Below are 22,581 nucleotides of genomic sequence, written 5' to 3' on the forward strand. Positions count from 1 at the left end.
TGGGAATGTTGGAAGTTATGGGAATGCTCAGAGTTATGGGAATGTTAGGAGTTATTGGGAATGCTGGGAGTTACGGGAATGCTGGGAGTTATTGGGAATGTTGGGAGTTATGGGAATGCTCAGAGTTATTGGGAATTCTGGGGGTTGGGAACTCTGGGAGTCATGGGAATGGTAGAGATGGGAATGTTTCCATTTCCAAAATTTCCCATTTCTTTCCCAAATTTCCCATTTTTTTATCATTTTTCCCATTTCTTTTCTCCCTTTTCCCATTTCTTTTCCCAAATTTCCCATTTCTTTCCCAAATTTCCCATTTCTTTTCCCAAATTTCCCATTTCTTTCCCAAATTTCCCATTTCTTTCCCAAATTTCCCATTTCTTTCCCAAATTTCCCATTTCTTTTCCCCCTTTTCCCATTTCTTTCCCAAATTTCCCATTTCTTTTCCCAAATTTCCCATTTCTTTCCCAAATTTCCCATTTCTTTTCCCAAATTTCCCATTTCTTTCCCAAATTTCCCATTTCTTTTCCCAAATTTCCCATTTCTTTCCCAAATTTCCCATTTCTTTTCCCGTGTTCCCGTTTCCCAGGGTGCTGCAGCTGATGAACCTGACGGATTCCCGGCTGGCTCAGGCCGGGAATGAGAAGCTGGAATTGGCCATGCTCAGCTTCTTCGAGCAATTCCGCAAGATTTACATCGGGGATCAGGTGCAGAAATCCTCCAAGGTAACGCAAATCCCGGGAATTCCGCCCTTTTCCATGGAAAACCTGCCCAAATCCCTTCATCCCTTCGTTTCTCCTCCTTTCAGCTGGAAATCAATCCCGTTTTCCAGGATTTCACTCTTTATTCCCAAGTTTTGGCTTTGCCAGCGTTGAGCTGAGTTGGGAATGTTGGGAATTGAGGCCTGGATTTGGATTTTCCCAGGTTTTTTTTATTGTTGGGATCATCCCAAACACCCCCCTGATCTTCCCTGGCTTTAAAAAGGGAATAAATCCCAATTTCCTTCATCCCAAGGGATTTGGAACCGTGGCTCAGGAGGTAAAAATCCCTTTTTCCAATGAAAAAAAAAACTGGGAATGTTGCTCCGGGATTGAGTTCTGTTCCTTCCTGGAGGAAAAATTGGATTGGGATCAAATCCCTTCCCAGGGATTTGGGAACTGCTGAGAATTCCAGAGAAATCCCCTCCGACCCTGGCTGTGTTTGGAGGAGGAGCGCGGTTAAATCCCGGTTTTTTTGGGAATTTTCCCGGGAATTTTGCTGGGAAAAACCCAAATCCTCCTCCTTTAGCTTAGAGTGACCCTGCTGGAACAAAATAAAACCAGGAAAAATCAGGAAAAACTCCGGATTAGGAAGAATCCCTGGGAAAACCTCTCCTCCCAGCAAGGGCGAAGCGGATTTCTCGGGATCATTCCCGCTTTTCCTGGCGGTTTGGAATCCTTTTTTCCATGGTTTTTTTGGCAGCTGTACCGGAGGCTCTCCGAGGTGCTGGGGCTCAACGACGAGACCATGGTGCTGAGCGTCTTCATCGGCAAAATGTGAGTGCTGCGGAAGAATTCCAGGGATTTCCCGGAATTCCCGCCGGGAAAAGCGGGATCCCAGAGATCCCAGAGATCCCAGGGATCCCAGAGATCCCAGGGATCCCAGGGATCCCAGAGATTCCAGAGATCCCAGAGATCCCAGGGACCCCAGAGATCCCAGGGACCCCAGAGATCCCAGGGACCCCAGAGATCCCAGAGATCCCAGGGATCCCAGAGATCCCAAGGATCCCAGAGATCCCAGAGATTCCAGGGATCCCAGAGATTCCAGAGATCCCAGAGATCCCAGGGATCCCAGAGATCCCAGGGATCCCAGCCATCCCAGAGATCCCAGAGATTCCAGAGATCCCAGGGATCCCAGAGAACCCGGGGATCCCAGAGATTCCAGGGATCCCAGAGATCCCAGAGACCCCAGAGATCCCAGGGACCCCAGAGATCCCAGGGATCCCAGAGATCCCAGAGATCCCAGAGACCCCAGGGATCCCAGAGATCCCAGAGATCCCACAGATCCCACAGATCCCAGGGATCCCAGGGATCCCAGGGATCGGGCTCAAGAGGAAAAGCCGGAATTTGGATCCTTTGGGATTCGGGGAGCTCAGAGAGTTCTGGCTGGAATTTCCCAAATTCCACAATTCCGTCCTTTTCCCGGGATGGAATTTCTTCCCGAAATTCCAGAGTGGGGGAGGGGCCATTCCCGGACACATTCCGGCTGGGAAGGGGCTCAGAGCTTTTCCTTGGAATTCCATCCTCGGAGATCCATCCATTCCCTTGGAATTTTCCTTGGAATGTTGCAAATTTGCCTCTTCTCAGGATCCAGCCTGGAATTTTATCCCATCTTTTGGCCATTTATCCATTTTAGCCAGTTTTTATCCATTTTTTAATCCATTTTATCCATTTTTTAATCCATTTTATCCATTTTTTAATCCATTTTATACGTTTTTAATCCATCTCGTCCATTATTTTATCCATTCAATCAAGTTTTTTATTAATATTTTATCCATTTTATCAATTTTATCCAGTTTGTAATCAATTTTATCCAGTTTTTATCGATTTTTATCCATTTTTTTGCAGTTTTTATCCTTTTTGTCCCTTATTTTATCCCATTTGTATCAATTTTATCCATTTTTTCATTATTTAATCCATTTTATCCCATTTTTTATCCATTTTATCCCATTTTTTTATCAATTTTTCCCAGTTTTTATCCATATTATCCCTTATTTTATCCCATTTTTATCAATTTTATCCATTTTTCCCCGTTTTTATCCCATTTTTTATCCGTTTTATCCCATTTTTATCAAATTTATCCATTTTTCTCTTATTTAATCCATTTTTCCCCATTTTTCCCCATTTTTTATCCTTTTTGTCCCTTATTTTATCCCATTTTTATCAATTTTATCCATTTTTCTCTTATTTAATCCATTTTTTCCCATTTTTTATCAATTTTTCCCAGTTTTTATCCATTTTATCTCTTATTTTATCCCATTTGTATCAATTTTATCCATTTTTCCATTATTTAATCCATTTTATCCCATTTTTTATCCATTTTATCCCATTTTTAATCCATTTTTCCCAGTTTTTATCCATTTTATCCCTTATTTTATCCCATTTTTATCAATTTAATCAATTTCCCCCCATTTTTATCCCATTTTTTATCCATTTTATCCCATTTTTATCAATTTTATCCATTTTTCCATTATTTAATCCATTTTATCCCATTTTTTATCCATTTTATCCCATTTTTTTATCCATTTTTCCCAGTTTTTATCCATTTTGTCCCTTATTTTATCCCATTTTTATCAATTTAATCCATTTTTCTGCGTTTTTATCCCATTTTTTATCCATTTTATCCCATTTTTATCAATTTTATCCATTTTTCACTTATATAAACCATTTTTCCCTGGTTTTATCCCATTTTTTATCCATTTTCCCCAGTTTTTATCCATTTTATCCCTTATTTTATCCCATTTGTATCAATTTTATCCATTTTCCCCGTTTTTATCCCATTTTTTATCCATTTTATCCCATTTTTATAAATTTTATCCATTTTTCCCTTATTTTAACCATTTTTCCCTGTTTTTATCCCATTTTTTATCCACTAATCCCATTTTTTATCCATTTTTTCCCAGTTTTTATCCATTTGTTCCTTATTTTATCCCATTTGTATCAATTTTATCCATTTTTCCATTATTTAATCCATTTTATCCCATTTTTTATCCATTTTATCCCATTTTTTTATCCATTTTTCCCAGTTTTTATCCATTTTATCCCTTATTTTATCCCATTTTTATCAATTTTATCCATTTTTTCCTTATTTAAACCATTTTTCCCTGGTTTTATCCCATTTTTTATCCATTTTTTCCCAGTTTTTATCCTTTTTGTCCCTTATTTTATCCCATTTTTATCAATTTTATCCATTTTTCCATTATTTCATTCATTTTGTCCCATTTTTTATCCATTTTATCCCATTTTTATCAATTTTATCCATTTTTCTCTTATTTAATCCATTTTTTATCAATTTTTCCCAGTTTTTATCCATTTTGTCCCTTATTTTATCCCATTTTTATCAATTTTATCCATTTTTCCATTATTTAATCCATTTTTCCCAGTTTTTATCCATTTTATCCCTTATTTTATCCCATTTTTATCAATTTAATCCATTTTCCCCATTTTTATCCCATTTTTTATCCATTTTATCCCATTTTTATCAAATTTATCCATTTTTCTCTTATTTAATCCATTTTTCCCCATTTTTCCCCATTTTTTATCCATTTTTTCCCAGTTTTTATCCTTTTTGTCCCTTATTTTATCCCATTTTTATCAGTTTTATCCATTTTTCTCTTGTTTTATCCATTTTTTCCCATTTTTTATCAATTTTTCCCAGTTTTTATCCTTTTTGTCTCTTATTTTATCCCATTTTTATCAATTTTATCCATTTTTCCATTATTTAATCCATTTTATCCCATTTTTTATCCATTTTATCCCATTTTTTATCCATTTTTCCCAGTTGTTATCCTTTTTGTCCCTTATTTTATCCCATTTTTATCAATTTTATCCATTTTTCCATTATTTAATCCATTTTCCCCGTTTTTCCCCATTTTTTAACCCATTTTTATCCATTTCATCCCTTTCCCATCAACCTCTGCCTCTTTCCCATCCAATCCAGTGCGAATTTGAGAATTCCAAAGAGCTGCAAATCCCACAGAATTCCCGGAGCAGCCGATTCCTCACCGGGAATTCCCAAACCAGAATTTCCCTTCCCAAAAATCCAAAAAAAAAAAAAAAACCCAAAAATTCCATTCCCGATTTTCTTCCGCGTGCTCCTGGGCGTAAAATCCGCCGGAATTCCCGGGGAAATGTTGGGAAAAGCGGGAAAAGGGGCGGGAAAAGGCGCGTGATCCGTGTTTTCCCTTGGCAGCATCACCAACCTGAAGTACTGGGGCCGCTGTGAACCCATCACCTCCAAGACTCTGCAGCTGCTCAACGACCTCTCCATCGGATATCCTTCGGGAAGATGGGAATTCCCGCCAGGGCTCGGCGTCCCCCGGGGAGGGTGGGCTGTGTGCGCTGCTTTTCTGGGAATTCCGGGAGTTCCTGATGTTCCTGGAGTTCGTGGAATTCCAGGAGTTTGTGGAATTTCAGGAGTTTGTGGAATTTCAGGAGTTTATGGATTTCCTAGAGTTCATGGAATTCCAGGAGTTCATGGAATTTCAGGAGTTCCTGGATTTCCAGGAGTTCATGGAATTCCAGGAGTTCATGGAATTTCAGGAGTTCATGGAATTCCAGGAGTTCCTGACATTCCTGGAGTTCTTGGATTTCCTGGAGTTCATGGAATTTCAGGAGTTCATGGAATTTCAGGAGTTTATGGAATTCCAGGAGTTCATGGAATTTCAGGAGTTCATGGAATTCCAGGAGTTCATGGAATTCCGGGAGTTCATGGATTTCCTGGAGTTCATGGAATTCCAGGAGTTCCTGACATTCCTGGAGTTCATGGAATTCCAGAAGTTCCTGGATTTCCAGGAGTTCATGGAATTCCAGAAGCCCATGGAATTTCAGGAGTTCCTGGATTTCCAGGAGTTCATGGATTTCCAGGAATTCCAGGAGTTTCTGGGTTTCCTGGATTTCCAGGAGTTCCATGAGCCCATGGAATTCCAGGAGTTCATGGAATTTCAGGACGTCCAGAAGTTCCTGGATTTCCAGGAGTTCATAGAATTTCAGGAGTTCATGGAATTCCAGGAGTTCATGGAATTTCAGGACCTCCACAAGTTCCTGGAACTCCAAGAATTCCAGGAGTTCCAGGAGCCCATGGAATTCCAGGAGTTCATGGAATTTCAGGAGGTCCTGGATTTCCAGGAGTTCATGGAGTTCCAGGAGTTTCTGGGATTTTCAGGAGTTCATGGAATTCCAGGAGTTCATGGAATTCCAGGAGTTTCTGGGAATTTCAGGAGTTCATGGAATTCCAGGAGTTCATGGAATTTCAGGACCTCCACAAGTTCCTGGAACTCCAGGAATTCCAGGAGTTCCAGAAGCCCATGGAATTTCAGGAGTTCATGGAATTTCAGGAGTTCCTGGATTTCCAGGAGTTCATGGAGTTCCAGGAATTCCAGGAGTTTCTGGGTTTCCTGGATTTCCAGGAGTTCCAGAAGCCCATGGAATTCCAGGAGTTCACGGAATTTCAGGACTTTACAGAATTCCAGGAGTTCATGGATTTCCAGGAATTCCAGGAGTTTCTGGGTCTCCTGGATTTCCAGGAGTTCCAGAAGCCCATGGAATTCCAGGAGTTCATGGAATTTCAGGAGTTCCTGGATTTCCTGGAGTTCATGGAATTTCAGGAGTTCATGGAATTCCAGGAGTTCATGGAATTTCAGGAGTTCCAGAAGTTCTTGGAACCCCAGGAATTCCAGGAGTTTCTGGGTCTCCTGGATTTCCAGGAGTTCCTGACATTCCTGGAGTTCCTGGATTTCCAGGAGTTCCAGGAGTTCATGGAATTCCAGGAGTTCATGGAATTTCAGGACGTCCAGAAGTTCCTGGATTTCCAGGAGTTCATGGAATTGCAAGAATTCCTGGAGTTTCAGGAGTTCCTGGATTTCCAGGAGTTCATGGAATTCCAGGATTTCCAGAAGTTCCAGGAGTTCCTGGATTTCCAGATCCTGAATTTTTCCCCGAGATTTGCGCTTGGGTCATCCTTGAAAAACCAGAATTCCCAATTTATTGAGAACCAAACAGAATTCCCAACTTCCTGAAAATTCCAGGCACAATCCCCTTCTCCCAGCCTGGCCCTGGGTGTGATTTTCCAGGAATTCCTGGAATTCCAGGAGTTCCGGATCCTGAGTTTTTCCCCAACCCGAGATTTCCACAATTCAGATTTTCCATGGAAAAACCAGAATTCCCAATTTATTGAATAATCCAGGCACAATCCCATTTTCCCAGGATGTCCCTGGGAGTGGTTTTCTGGGAATTCCGGAACTTCCAGAAATTCCAGCCCCTGAGTTACCCCAAGCTGAGATTTGCACGGTTTGTGTTTTCCTTGGGAAAAAAAACCCCAGAATTCCCAACTTTCTGAATCTTCTGGGCACGATCCCATTTTTCCAGCCTGGGTTTGGATGAGATTTTTCAGAATTCCAGAAATTCCACACATTCCAGACCTGAGTTTTTCCCCCAGAAATTTGGGGTTTCCTTGGAAAAACCAGAATTCCAAATTTATTGAATAATCCAGGCGTGATCTCGTTTTCCCAGGATGTCCCTGACAGGGATTTTCCCAGGAATTCCAGAAATTCCACAAATTCCAGACCCTGGGGGGGATCTCCCCAAGCTGAGATTTTTCACAATTCAGGTTTTCCTTGGAAAAAACCACAATTCCCAATTTATTGAATAATGCAGGCTCAATCCCATTTTTCCAGCCTGGCTCTGGATGTGATTTTCCAGAATTCCAGAAACTCCGGAATTCCCACAAATTCCAGCCCCTGGGTGGGGGAGGGGTGGGGTCTCCCCGAGCTGAGATTTTCACAATCCGAGTTTTCCTTGGAAAACAAAACCCCACAATTCCCAACTTTGAAGCCCCGGGGCCCCATCCCGTTTTCCCAGGCCGTCCCTGGGAGTGGTTTTTTTCTGGGAATTCTGGGAATTGCGGGAATTCCTTGACGGCCGGCACGTACAGCAGCGTGCGGAAGCTGGTGAAGCTCAGCGCCGTGCAGTTCATGCTCAACAACCACACGGTGAGCGCTCCCTTTTCCCGGGAAATCCCCTCCGGAAAGCTCGGGAATTCCGGGGTTTGGGGGGGGTTTGGTTGGAATTCTTGGGGTGGGAGAGGTTGGGATTTGGGAATCGTTCCCAAGGGTTTCTGCTCTCTGGGGAATCCGGCCTCGTTCCCAGGAAATTCCCAGGGGAGGAGGGGAGTGAGGGGCATTCCCAGCATTCCCAACATTCCCGGTATTCCCAACATTCTCATCATTTCCAGCATTCCCAGATTCTGTGATGTTCCCATGGAGCTGGGATTCCCTCAGGAATGAGGGGAATTCCTGCAGGTTTTCCAGGCATTCCCAGGGTGTTTTCCTGGAATTCCTGGAGTTCAGAGATGATTTCCAGGAGTTCCTGGAGTTCCCAGGATGTTTTTCAGGCATTCCCAGGATTTTTTCCTGGAATTCCTGCATCTCCACGTGGTTTTCCGGGCACTCCCAGGGTGTTTTCCTGGAATTCCTGGAGTTCAGGGATGTTTCCCTGGCATTCCCAGGACCTCCAGCCCCAATTCCCATCCTGGAATTGCATTTTTCCATGGGAATCAGCCTGAAGGGATTTCCCTCCCAGAGGCAGCACCAGAATTCCCAGAATTCCCCCAGGAATTCCAGGGGGAGGGAGAAGAGCGGGATTTACCAGCTCCAGGAATTCCAGCAGATTCCATCATTCCTTAAAACCCAACGGATTTTGGGATCAGCCGGGAATTGTGGATCCCAAGGATCCAATGGGAATTCCAGCAGATTCCATCATTCCTTAAAACCCAACGGATTTTGGGATCAGCCGGGAATTGTGGATCCCAAGGATCCAATGGGAATTCCAGCAGATTCCATCATTCCTTAAAACCCAACGGATTTTGGGATCAGCCGGGAATTGTGGATCCCAAGGATCCAATGGGAATTCCAGCAGATTCCATCATTCCTTAAAACCCAGCGGATTTTGGGATCAGCCGGGAATTGTGGATCCCAAGGATCCAATGGGAATTCCAGCAGATTCCATCATTCCTTAAAACCCAACGGATTTTGGGATATGTCAGGAATTGTGGATCCCAAGGATCCAATGGGAATTCCAGCAGATTCCATCATTCCTTAAAACCCAACGGATTTTGGGATCAGCCGGGAATTGTGGATCCCGAGGATCCAATGGGAATTCCAGCAGATTCCATCATTCCTTAAAACCCAGCGGATTTTGGGATCAGCCGGGAATTGTGGATCCCAAGGATCCAATGGGAATTCCAGCAGATTCCATCATTCCTTAAAACCCAACGGATTTTGGGATATGTCAGGAATTGTGGATCCCAAGGATCCAATGGGAATTCCAGCAGATTCCATCATTCCTTAAAACCCAACGGATTTTGGGATCAGCTGGGAATTGTGGATCCCAAGGATCCAATGGGAATTCCAGCAGATTCCATCATTCCTTAAAACCCAACGGATTTTGGGATCAGCCGGGAATTGTGGATCCCAAGGATCCAATGGGAATTCCAGCAGATTCCATCATTCCTTAAAACCCAACGGATTTTGGGATCAGCCGGGAATTGTGGATCCCAAGGATCCAATGGGAATTCCAGCAGATTCCATCATTCCTTAAAACCCAACGGATTTTGGGATATGTCAGGAATTGTGGCTCCAACTCCATTCGCTGCTTCCCAGAATTCCCCATGGAAATAAACCCCCCCCATCGCTCAGGGCAGCTTTTCCAGGTGGGAATTTTTTCCCGGGGAGGCTCTTCCCGCTTTTCCCATCCCGTTTTTTCCTTTGGCAGAGCGAGCACTTTTCCTTCCTGGGAATCAACAACCAGTCGAGCCTGTCGGACATGCGCTGCCGCACCACCTTCTACACCGCGCTCGGCCGCCTGCTCATGGTGGATCTGGGTAATTCCCGGCAATTCCGGCAATTCCGGCAAATCCTGAACATCCCAGGAGCCGGATTTGGGCATTTTGGGAATGTCAGGGCCGGGAAAAGCCCGACGGGAAAACGATGGGGATTCGGGAATTGAGGAGGGAAAATGGGGAGGGATTTTAACAGCTCGAAATTTGGGATGGGTTTTTTCCGTCCCGCTGAGATTTGGGATCAACTTTTCCATCTTTAAAATTTAGGATCGGTTTCCCAGCCCACCAAAATTTGGGATTCGATCCTAAAATTTGGGATCAATTTTCCCATCCTGAGATTTGGGATCAAGTTTCCCATCCTAAAATTTGGGATCGGTTTCCCAGCCCACCAAGAATTGGGATTCGATTTTTCAGTCCCAAAATTTGGGATTCAGTCCCAAAAGTTGGGATCAATTTTTCCATCACACCAAGATTTTGGGATCAACTTTCCCAGTCCCAAAATTTGGGATCAGTTTCCCATCCCACCAAAATTTGGGATTCAATCCCAAAATCTAGGATGAGTTTTCCAGCCCACCAAAATTTGGGATTCAATTCTTCCATCCCACCAAAATTTGGGATCAGTTTTCCATAGCACCAAGATTCTGGGATCAATTTTCCCATCCTAAAATTTAGGATCAGTTTCCCATCCCACTAAAAACTGGGATTCAATTTTTCAATCCCAAAATTTGGGATCAGTTTTCTATCACACCCAAGATTTGGGATCAATTTTCCCAATCCCAAAAATTTGGGATCGATTTTTCAAGCCCAACAAGATTTGGGATCATTTTTTTAATCTCAAAATTTGGGATTGATTTTTCCATCCCACCAAAATTTGGAATTCAATCCCAAGATTTGGGATCAATTTTCCCATCCCACCAAAACTGGGAATATATTTTCCCATCCCAAAATTTGGGATCAGTTTTTTCAGCCCACCAAGATTTGGGATCAATTTTCCCATCCCCACATCCCAAATTTTTCCTCCTGGATCCGGGGTCATTCCCAACCCTCTGGAAGTTCCGTTTGGGAAGGACCCGGCTCCACCTGGATCCCTCCGGCTCCGTGGGGCCGCCTGGCCCGGGAGAACCGGGATTCCCAGGGATTCCCAGGGATTTTCCAGGGATTCCCAGGGATTCCCAGGGATTTTCCAGGGATTCCCAGGGATTCCCAGGGATTTTCCAGGGATTCCCAGGGATTTTCCAGGGATTCCCAGGGATTCCCAGGGATTCCCAGGGATTTTCCAGGGATTCCCAGGGATTCCCAGGGATTTTCCAGGGATTCCCAGGGCTTCCCAGGGATTCCCAGGGATTTTCCAGGGATTCCCAGGGATTCCCAGGGATTTCCCAGGGATTCCCAGGGATTCCCAGGGATTCCCAGGGATTTTCCAGGGATTCCCAGGGATTTTCCAGGGATTCCCAGGGATTCCCAGGGATTCCCAGGGATTTTCCAGGGATTCCCAGGGATTTTCCAGGGATTCTGTGATTTTTTCCCATTCCAAGGGGAGGATGAGGATCAGTCTGAGCAGTTTCCAGGGGGTTTCCCATGGAATTTCCATGGATTTTCCATGGGTTTTCCATGATTTTCCAGGGGAGGATGAGGATGAGTCCAAGCAGTTCCTGGGGGGTTTTCCATGGATTTTCTGTGGATTTTCCATGGGTTTTCCGTGCATTTTCCTGTTTTTCCAGGGGAGGATGAGGATCAGTCTGAGCAGTTCATGGGGGGTTTTCCATGGGTTTTCCATGGTGTTTTTCCAGGAGAAGATGAGGATCAGTACGAGCAGTTCCTGGGGGGTTTTCCATGGGTTTTCCATGACTTTTTCCGTGTTTTTCCAGGAGAAGACGAGGATCAGTACGAGCAGTTCATGCTGCCGCTCACCGCTGCCTTCGAGGCCGTGGCTCAGATGTTCAGCACCAACTCCTTCAACGAGCAGGAGGCCAAGGTCAGCTGGGAGAAAATTCCCAACTTTTCCCGCTTTTCCGGGATTTTTCCCGTGGGATTTGGGGGTTTTAGGGAGAAGGGAGCTGTGCTGAGCTCCAGGAGAGAAATGGGAATGGTGGGAGCTTCCCAAGGGGGCTGGGGGTGCCTGAATCCCTCGGGATCAGATCGGTGGGAATTGGGGATCCCTGAATACCTTGGATCAATCCAGAGGGAATTTGGGGATTCCTGAATCCCTCGGAATCAGTTTGGTGGGAATTGGGGGTGCCCAAATCTTTGGGATTAATCCAAAGGGAATTGGGGGTTCCTGAATCTTTGGGATCAATCCGGGGGAACTGGGATCAATCCAGAGGAGATTGGGGATCCCTGAATCTTTGGGATCATTCCAGGGGAAATTGGGGGTTCTTGAATCCATTGGGATCAATCCAGGGGGATTTGGGATCAATCCAGGGGGATTTGGGATCAATCCAGAGGGATTTGGGATCAGTGCAGGGGGATTTGGGATCCCTGAATCCCTTGGATCAATCCGGAGGGAGCCGGGGGTGCCGGGGTTGGGCTGGATTGAATTGTTGTGCTCGAGTCTGTTCTTTATTCCACGTGCTGCATTTCACTGATTGCATTTCCTGTGTCCGTCTGTCCGTGTGTCCGTCTGTGTGTCCCTGTGTCCGTGTGTCCGTTGTTCCATGTGTCCGTTGTTCCGTGTGTCCATGCGTCCGTTGTTCCGTTGTTCCGTGTGTTCCATGTGTCCGTGTGTTCCATGTGTCCGTGTGTCTGTTGTTCCGTGTCTCCGTTGTTCCGTGTCTCCGTGTGTCCATGTGTTCTTTGTTCCGTGTGTCCGTTGTTCCATGTCCGTTGTTCTATGTGTCCGTTCCGTTCCCGATTCCATTCCCGGTTCCATTCCCAATTCCATTCCCGGTTCCGTTCCCGATTCCATTCCCGGTTCCATTCCCGGTTCCATTCCCGGTTCCATTCCCGGTTCCGTTCCTGGTTCCGTTCCCTGTTCCGTTTCCGATTCTGTTCCCGGTTCCGTTCCCGGTTCCGTTCCCGGTTCCGTTCCCGGTTCCGTTCCCTATTCCATTCCTGGTTCCATTCCCGATTCTGTTCCCGGTTCCGTTCCCGATTCCGTTCCCTGTTCCATTCCCGGTTCCATTCCCGGTTCCGTTCCTGGTTCCGTTCCCTGTTCCGTTTCCGATTCTGTTCCCGGTTCCGTTCCCGGTTCCGTTCCCGGTTCCGTTCCCGGTTCCGTTCCCTATTCCATTCCTGGTTCCATTCCCGATTCTGTTCCCGGTTCCGTTCCCGATTCCGTTCCCTGTTCCATTCCCGGTTCCATTCCCGGTTCCATTCCCGGTTCCGTTCCTGGTTCCGTTCCCGGTTCCGTTCCCGGTTCCCGGTTCCCAGCGCACTCTGGTGGGGCTGGTGCGGGATCTTCGCGGCATCGCCTTCGCCTTCAACGCCAAGAGCAGCTTCATGATGCTCTTCGAGTGGATGTATCCTTATCCAAAATTCCTGCAATTCCCGTCCTGCTCAGGGATTTATCCCGCAATTCCCGTCCTGCTCCGGGACTTATCCCGAAATTCCTGCAATTCCCGTCCTGCTCAGGGATTTATCCCGAAATTCCCGTCCTGCTCCGGGACTTATCCCAAAATTCCCACAATTCCCATCCTGCTCTGGGACTTATCCCGAAATTCCTGCAATTCCCGTCCTGCTCCGGAATTTATCCCAAAATTCCCGCAATTCCCATCCTGCTCCAGGGTTTATCCCGAAATTCTTGTCCCACAATTCCCGTCCTGCTCTGGAATTTATCCCACAATTTATCCCACAATTCCTGCCCCGCAATTCCCGTCCTGCTCTGGAATTTATCCCGCAATTCCCACAATTCCCCAGCCCAGAATGCCCAATCCCAACTCCTGGCGCTCCCACAATGCCAACTCCCAAATCCTCCCAGATCCCGGCATTCCCGCAATCCCAACTCCCTGATCCCACAATTCCCACAGTCCCAGAATTCCCACAATCCCAGAATTCCCACAATCCCCGAATTCCCAGCATTCCCACAATCCCAACTCCCTGATCCCAGAATTCCCACAGTCCCAGAATTCCCAGCATTCCCAGAATTCCCAACTCCCTGATCCCACAATTCCCACAGTCCCAGAATTCCCACAATCCCAGAATTCCCAGAATTCCCACAATCCCGGAATTCCCAGCATTCCCAGAATTCCCAACTCCCTGATCCCAGAATTCCCACAGTCCCAGAATTCCCAGCATTCCCACAATCCCAACTCCCTGATCCCAGAATTCCCACAGTCCCAGAATTCCCAGAATTCCCACAATCCCAGAATTCCCAGAATTCCCACAATCCCAGAATTCCCAGCATTCCCAGAATTCCCAACTCCCTGATCCCAGAATTCCCAGCGTCCCAGAATTCCCAGCATTCCCACAATCCCAGAATTCCCACAATCCCAGAATTCCCAGCATTCCCACAATCCCAATTCCCACAATCCCGAACTCCCATCGGTCCCTCCATGGGAACACCCCCAGCCATTCCGCCTGCCTGGAAATTCCCAGAATTTTCCTGGGAATTTCCCTTGGATCCACAGGATTTTGTCTCCTTCATTCCCAAAAATCCCAATTCCCAGGAATGCCCTGAATTTCCCTGGGAATTCCCTTGGATTTATGGGATTTAGCATCCCTCATTCCCAAAAATCCACTTTGCCTCAAAAAATTGGGATTTTCCTCTTCCCTTTCCTAAAAAATCTTTTTGGCTTCTGGTTTCTCTTAAAAATCGGGATTTCCTTTAAAAAATTGAGATTTCCTTTTAAAAATCAAGATTTCCTTAAAAAAATTGGGATTTCCTTAAAAAAAAAATGGGGATTTCCTTTTAAAAATTGGGAATTCCTTAAAAAAAAATGGGGATTTCCTTTTAAAACTTGGGAATTCCTTAAAGAAATTGGGATTTCCTTAAAAAAAAATCTGATTTCTTTAAAAAAAAATTGGGATTTCCTTGAAAAAATTGTGATTTCCTTTTAAAAAATGTGATTTTCTTAAAAAAAATGGGATTTCCTTTTAAAAATTGGGATTTCCTTTTAAAAATTGGGATTTCCTTAAAAAAATTGAAATTTCCTTAAAAAAAATGGGGATTTCTTTTTAAAAATTGGGAATTCCTTAAAGAAATTGGGATTTTCTTTAAAAAAAAATTTGATTTCTTTAAAAAAAAATTGTGATTCCCTTGAAAAAATTGTGATTTCCTTTAAAAAAATGTGATTTTCTTAAAAAAAAACGGGATTTCCTATAAAAAATTGGATTTCCTTTTAAAAATTGGTATTTTCTCAAAACAATTGGGATTTTCTTATAAGAAATTTGGATTTCCTTAAAAAAAACTGGGATTTCCTTATGAAAAATTGAGATTTCCTTTTAAAAATTGAGATTTCCTTTAAAAAAATTGGGATTTTCTTTAAAAAATTGTGATTTCCTTAAAAAAATTGAGATTTCCTTAAAAAAAACGGGGATTCCCTTAAAAAAAATTTGGATTTCCTTAAAAAAATTGGGATTTCCTTAAAAAAATTGGGATTTCCTTAAAAAAACTGGGATTCCCTTAAAAAAATCGGGATTTTTTTTTTAAAAATTGGGATTTTTCTCTTCCTTTTCCCTCAAAAAATAAAAAAAGGAAAACAAAACCAGGACTTTCTCCCAAAAAATCCCTTTTGTGCTCCCGATTTTACCTTAAAAAATTGAATTTTTTTCTTTGGCATCCTCCCAAAAAAAAAAAAAAAAACCTTTTTTGATTTCTGCTTTCCTATAAAAAAATCCAGGATTTTTCCTTTGGATTTCCCCACACCTTTGATTTATTCCGAGAAAATTAAGTCAAAATTTTAAAAAAATTAATTTAAAAACAACCCCAAATTCCATCCTCCGGCGGCGTGACACGGTCCCTCTTCGGGATATATTCCCATTTATATATTTGGGATGTATTCCACGATATTCCCGTGGGATTTTGGCTCTGGAAAATTGGGAATTCCTTAATTCCATCGGCAGTTATCCCTCGTACATGCCCATCCTGCAGCGCGCCATCGAGCTCTGGTACCACGACCCCGCCTGCACCACGCCCGTGCTCAAACTCATGGCAGAGCTGGTCCACAACAGGTAGGAATTCCCAAAAATCCCTGCAATTCCCAAAAAAAACTGGAATTCCGTCAGCCAACGGGAGATTTCGGCCCTCGGGGTGCGGTCGTTGCCCTAAAAAATCCTCGGTTTTCCTCAGTTTTTCCTCATTTTTTCCTCCCCAATTTTCATTTTTGTCTCGTCTTTAGTCCCAAATCTTCATTTTTTCTCCCAAATCCTCAGGTTTCCCTCATTTTTTCCTCATTTTCCTCCCAAATCTTCATTGTTCCCTCATTTTTTCCTCATTTTTAGTCCAAAATCCTCGTTTTTTCCTCATTTTCCTCCCAAATCCTCATTGTTCCCTCATTTTTTCCTCATTTTTAGTCCAAAATCCTCGTTTTTTCCTCATTTTCCTTCCAAATCCTCATTGTTCCCTCATTTTTTCCTCATTTTTAGTCCAAAATCCTCGTTTTTTCCTCATTTTCCTCCCAAATCCTCATTGTTCCCTCATTTTTTTCCCATTTTTAGTCCAAAATCCTCGTTTTTTCCTCATTTTCCTCCCAAATCCTCATTGTTCCCTCATTTTTTCCTCATTTTTAGTCCAAAATCCTCGTTTTTTCCTCATTTTCCTCCCAAATCCTCATTGTTCCCTCATTTTTTTCTCATTTTTAGTCCAAAATCCTCACTTTTTCCTCATTTTCCTCCCAAATCCTCATTGTTCCCTCATTTTTTCCTCATTTTTAGTCCAAAATCCTCATTTTTTCCTCATTTTCCTCCCAAATCCTGATTGTTCCCTCATTTTTTCCTCATTTTTAGTCCAAAATCCTCGTTTTTTCCTCATTTTCCTCCCAAATCCTCATTGTTCCCTCATTTTTTTCTCATTTTTAGTCCAAAATCCTCACTTTTTCCTCATTTTCCTCCCAAATCCTCATTGTTCCCTCATTTTTTCCTCATTTTTAGTCCAAAATCCTCATTTTTTCCTCATTTTCCTCCCAAATCCTCATTGTTCCCTCATTTTTTTCTCATTTTTAGTCCAAAATCCTCGTTTTTTCCTCATTTTCCTTCCAAATCCTCATTGTTCCCTCATTTTTTTCTCATTTTTAGTCCAAAATCCTCGTTTTTTCCTCATTTTCCTCCCAAATCCTCATTTTTTCCTCATTTTTTTCTCGTTTTCAGTCCAAAATCCTTGTTTTTTCCTCATTTTCCCCTAATTTTTTCCTCATTTTTTCCTCATTTTTCCTCATTTTTTCCTCCGAAATCCCCAACTTTCCCTCATTTTTCCTCATCATTTTTTCATTTTTCCTCATTTTTTCCTCCCAAACTCCAATTTTTTCCTCCCAAATCCTCATTTTTTCCTCTACTCCCAAATCATCATTTTTCTCAATTTTTCCTCATTTTTGACTCATTTTTCCTCATTTTTTCCTCCCAAATCCCCAATTTTCCCTCATTTTGCCTCATTTTTCCTCATTTTTTCTTCATAATTCTTTCATTTTTCCTCATTTTTTCCTCCCAAACTCCGATTTTTTCTCCTACATCCTCATTTTTTTCCTCATTTTTTTCGCACTTTTCCTCCAAAATCCTCATTTTTCCTCATTTTTTTCTCCGAAATCCCCAATTTTTGCTTCATTTTTTGCCTCATTTTTCCTCATTTTTTCCTCATTTTCCCCTCATTTTTTCTTCATAATTTTTTCATTTTTCCTCAATTTTTCTCCCAATACTCCAATTTTTTCCTCCCTAATCCTCATTTTTTCTTAATTTTTCCTCATTCTTAGTCCCAAATCCTCATTTTTTCATCCTAAATCCTCATTTTTTTCATTTTTTTCACACTTTTCCTCCCAAATCCTCATTTTTCCCTCATTTTTCCTCATTTTTCCCTCATTTTTCCTCATTTTTCCCTCATTTTTCCCTCATATTTTCCTAACTTTTTTCCCACTTTTCCTCCCAATTCCCCCCAAATCCCCATTTTCCCTTCCTAAATCCCATTTAGAGCAGGCAGGAATATCCTTAAAATCCGGGATTCTGTGGAATTCTGCTTGGGAGGGGTTTGAATCCAGCTCAGTATCCCAGGGGAGGGAAAGGTTCTCCTGATCCGGGGGCACTCCCAGGGATCCCTGCAATTCCTTGGGAATTCCATCCCCCCCTCCCAGCCAGGAATTCCTTCCCAAAATCCCATCCCATCCCCGTTTTCCGAGCTGAAGCCATTCCCTGGCTCCTTTCCCTCCATCCCTCGGCCTCTCCAGCTCTCCTGGAGACCTGGAATGTTCTGGAAGCTCTCCCTGGAGTTTCCCCTCTCCCGGGGCTCATTCCCAGGCTCATTCCCAGGCTCATTCCCAGGCTCATTCCCAGGCTCATTCCCAGGCTCATTCCCAGGGTTCATTCCCAGGGCTCATTCCCAGGCTCATTCCCAGGGCTCATTCCCAGGGTTCATTCCCAGGGTTCATTCCCAGGCTCATTCCCAGGCTCATTCCCAGGGTTCATTCCCAGGCTCATTCCCAGGCTCATTCCCAGGCTCATTCCCAGGTTCATTCCCAGGCTCATTCCCAGGCTCATTCCCAGGCTCATTCCCAGGTTCATTCCCAGGCTCATTCCCAGGTTCATTCCCAGGCTCATTCCCAGGCTCATTCCCAGGCTCATTCCCAGGGTTCATTCCCAGGGTTCATTCCCAGGGTTCATTCCCAGGGTTCATTCCCAGGCTCATTCCCAGGCTCATTCCCAGGCTCATTCCCAGGGTTCATTCCCAGGGTTCATTCCCAGGCTCATTCCCAGGCTCATTCCCAGGCTCATTCCCAGGCTCATTCCCAGGGTTCATTCCCAGGCTCATTCCCAGGCTCATTCCCAGGGTTCATTCCCAGGCTCATTCCCAGGCTCATTCCCAGGCTCATTCCCAGGCTCATTCCCAGGGTTCATTCCCAGGCTCATTCCCAGGGTTCATTCCCAGGGTTCATTCCCAGGGTTCATTCCCAGGCTCATTCCCAGGCTCATTCCCAGGGCTCATTCCCAGGGCTCATTCCCGGGCTCATTCCCAGGCTCATTCCCAGGGTTCATTCCCAGGGTTCATTCCCAGGGTTCATTCCCAGGGTTCATTCCCAGAGTTCATTCCCAGGCTCATTCCCAGGCTCATTCCCAGGGTTCATTCCCAGGGTTCATTCCCAGGGTTCATTCCCAGGGTTCATTCCCAGGGTTCATTCCCAGGGTTCATTCCCAGGCTCATTCCCAGGCTCATTCCCAGGCTCATTCCCGTTTTCCCGCAGATCCCAGCGGCTGCAGTTCGATGTCTCCTCTCCCAACGGGATCCTGCTTTTCCGTGAGACCAGCAAGATGATCACGACCTACGGTGAGGATCCCGGAGCCGCCCGGCAGGGCAGAGAGATCCATGGAAAAATCCTGGAATCATCCGGGAAAAATCCTGGAATCATCCTGGAAAAATCCTGGATTCATTTGTGGATTCATCCTGGATTCATCCTGGATTCACCTTGGAAGAATCCTGGAAAAATCCTGGAAAAATCCAGAATTTCTCCTGGAAAATTCCTGGATTTGTTCATGGATAATTCCTGGATTCATCCTGGAAAAATCCTGGATTCATTCCTGGATAACTCCTGGATCATCCGGGATAAATCCTGCATTCCCTGGGTTGAGCTGCTGGAATCTCGGAGCACAGGGAAAAACCAGGAAAACCAGGGAAAGGCGGAATCGGCAGCCCCAGGGGCAGGGAGAACATTCCCAACCTCGGGATCGCTGTTCCCACGTGGATCAGTGCCCTCCTGTATTCCCAGGAAAATCATGGAATGCTTTGGGTGGGAATGGCTTCGAAATCCCAGACTGGGGGTTGGGAATGGCTTTGAAATCCCATCCCAATTCCCAGATTTTGGGTTGGGAATGGCTTTGAAATCCCATTCCAATCTTGATTTGGGGTTGGAATGGATTTGAAATCCAAGATTTATGGTTGGAATGGGCTTGAAATCCCATCCCGTTTGGAATTCATGGGATCATGGAAGGGTTTGGGTTGGGATGGATTTGCAATCCCAGCTTTGGGGTGGGAGTGGATTTCAAATCCCAGATTTGGGGTGGGAATGGATTTCAAATCCCAGATTTGGGGTGGGAATGGACTTGAAATCCCATCCCGATTCCGGGATTTTGAGTTGGGAATGGGTTTGAAATCCCATCCCGATCTTGATTTGGGGTTGGAATGGATTTGAAATCCCATCTTTTGGTGGGAATGGATTCGAAATCCCATCCTGTTTGGAACTCATGGGATCACAGAATGGTTGGGGGTGGGAGTGGATTTGCAATCCCAGATTTGGGGTGGGAATGGCTTCAAAATCCCAGATTTGGGATTGGAATGGCTTTGAATTCCCATCCCAATTCCCGGATTTTGGGTGGGAATGGCTTTGAAACCATCCAGTTTGGAATTGATGGGATCATGGAAGGGTTTGGGTTGGGATGGATTTGCAATCCCAGATTTGGGGTTGGAGTGGGTTTGAAATCCCAGATTTGGGGTGGGAATGGATTTGCAATCCCAGATTTGGGGTGGGAATGGATTTGAAATCCCAGATTTGGGGTGGGAATGGATTTCAAATCCCAGATTTGGGGTGGGAATGGACTTGAAATCCCATCCCGATTCCGGGATTTTGAGTTGGGAATGGGTTTGAAATCCCATTCCAATCTTGATTTGGGGTTGGAATGGATTTGAAATCCCAGCTTTTGGTGGGAATGGATTTGAAATCCCATCCTGTTTGGAACTCACGGGATCACAGAATGGTTGGGGGTGGGAATGGATTTGCAATCCCAGATTTGGGGTGGGGATGGACTTGAAATCCCATCCCGATTCCGGGATTTTGAGTTGGGAATGGGTTTGAAATCCCATTCCAATCTTGATTTGGGGTGGGAATGGATTTGCAATCCCAGATGTGGGGTGGGGATGGATTTGCAATCCCAGATTTGGGGTGGGAATGGATTTGCAATCCCAGATGTGGGGTGGGGATGGATTTGCAATCCCAGATTTGGGGTGGGAACTCTGGGCTGGGATGATTCCAAGGCGGAATTCCGGCAGGGAACCGCATCCTGACGCTGGGCGAGGTGCCGAAGGAGCAGGTGTACGCGCTGAAGCTGAAGGGAATCTCCGTCTGCTTCTCCATGCTGAAGGCGGCGCTCAGCGGCAGCTACGTCAACTTCGGCGTCTTCCGGCTCTACGGGGACGACGCGCTGGACAACGCCCTGCAGACCTTCATCAAACTGCTGCTCTCCATCCCGCACAGCGACCTCCTGGTGAGCTGGGAACACCAACGGGAACAACGGGAATAACGGGAATAACGGGGAATAATGGGGAAAACGGGAATAATGGGGGAATGGGAATGCTGGGAGTCACAGGGAAAAACGGGGTGTTTGGGAATAGAGACCTGCTCTCCATCCCGCACAGCGACCTCCTGGTGAGCTGGGAACAGCAGGAATAACGGGAAAACTGGGGAAAATGGGAATGCTGGGAGTCACGGGGAAAACAGGGTGTTTGGGAATACAGAGACCTGCTCTCCATCCCGCACAGCGACCTCCTGGTGGGCTGGGAACACCAACAGGAGCAACGGGAACAACAGGAATAACAGAGATTAACAGGGAAAACAGGAATAATGGGGGAAACGGGAATAATGGGGATAACGGGAATAACAGGAATAATGGGGGAATGGGAATGCTGGGAGTCACGGGGAAAACAAGGTGTTTGGGAATACAGAGACCTGCTCTCCATCCCACACAGCGACCTCCTGGTGAGCTGGGAACACCAACGGGAATAACGGGGAATGGGAATGCCAGGAGTCACGGGGGAATGGGGATCTGGGATACCAAGAGTCACAGGGGAATGGGATGTCTGGGAATAGAGACCTGCTCTCCATCCCGCACAGCGACCTCCTGGTGAGCCAGCAGGAAAAATGGGAATAACAGGGAATAATGGGGAAAATGGGAATAATGGGGGAATGGGAATGCTGGGAGTCAAAGGGGAATGGGGATCTGGGATACCGAGAGTCACAGGGAAAAACGGGGTGTTTGGGAATACAGAGACCTGCTCTCCATCCCGCACAGCGACCTCCTGGTGAGATGGGAACAACAGGAATAACGGGAATAATGGGGGAATGGGAATGCTGGGAGTCACAGGGGAATGGGATGTCTGGGAATACAGAGACCTGCTCTCCATCCCACACAGCGACCTCCTGGTGAGCCAGCGGGAACACCAACAGGAGCAATGGGAACAACAGGAATAACAGAGAATAACAGGGAAAACAGGAATAATGGGGTTAACAGGAATAATGGGGGAATGGGAATGCTGGGAGTCACGGGGAATATGGGGTGTTTGGGTGTTTGGGGTGTTTGGAGAGACCTGCTCTCCATCCCGCACAGCGACCTCCTGGTGAGCCAGCGGGAACACCAATGGGAACAACGGAATAACGGGAATAACAGGGAGTAACAGGGAAAACAGGAATAATGGGGGAAACGGGAATAATGGGGATAACGGGAATAACGGGAATAACAGGAATAACAGGGGAATGGGAATGCCGGGAGTCACGGGGAAAACAGGGTGTTTGGGAATAGAGACCTGCTCTCCATCCCGTACAGCGACCTCCTGGTGAGCTGGGAACAGCAGGAATAACGGGAATAATGGGGAAAACGGGAATATGGGGGAATGGGAATGCCAGGAGTCACGGGGAAAAACAGGGTGTTTGGGAATACAGAGACCTGCTCTCCATCCCACACAGCGACCTCCTGGTGAGCCAGGAATAATGGAAAAACAGGAGTAACGGGGTGTCTGGGAATGCTGAGTGTCACAGGGAAAATGAGGTGTCCGGGAATACAGCGAGTCACAGGGGGAACGGGATCGGGAATACTGAGAGGCCTGGGGAAAATGGGGAACCCGGGAATACGGAGAGTCCCAGGGGAATGGGG

At 45.4% G+C, this 22,581-nt stretch overlaps 1 protein-coding gene across 5 annotated transcripts in view; it reads left to right on the plus strand.

Moving 5' to 3' along the window:
• Nucleotides 1-22,581, plus strand: part of XPO7 (exportin 7) — a 70,347-nt gene that overhangs the window by 33,590 nt on the left and 14,176 nt on the right. For all 5 annotated transcript variants that reach the window (XM_086865718.1, XM_086865720.1, XM_086865719.1 and 2 more), the window contains 10 exons: nucleotides 584-719; nucleotides 1,456-1,529; nucleotides 4,945-5,025; nucleotides 7,678-7,741; nucleotides 9,522-9,630; nucleotides 11,457-11,563; nucleotides 12,958-13,046; nucleotides 15,589-15,696; nucleotides 18,906-18,988; nucleotides 20,705-20,919. In XM_086865718.1, coding sequence (XP_086721844.1) covers nucleotides 584-719; nucleotides 1,456-1,529; nucleotides 4,945-5,025; nucleotides 7,678-7,741; nucleotides 9,522-9,630; nucleotides 11,457-11,563; nucleotides 12,958-13,046; nucleotides 15,589-15,696; nucleotides 18,906-18,988; nucleotides 20,705-20,919 — 1,066 coding nt within the window. The remainder of the gene's footprint in view (nucleotides 1-583; nucleotides 720-1,455; nucleotides 1,530-4,944; nucleotides 5,026-7,677; nucleotides 7,742-9,521; nucleotides 9,631-11,456; nucleotides 11,564-12,957; nucleotides 13,047-15,588; nucleotides 15,697-18,905; nucleotides 18,989-20,704; nucleotides 20,920-22,581) is intronic.

This window comes from Cyanistes caeruleus, chromosome 29 (genome assembly GCF_971803275.1).
Source record: "Cyanistes caeruleus chromosome 29, bCyaCae1.hap1.1, whole genome shotgun sequence".
NCBI classification, from domain to species: Eukaryota; Metazoa; Chordata; class Aves; order Passeriformes; family Paridae; genus Cyanistes; species Cyanistes caeruleus.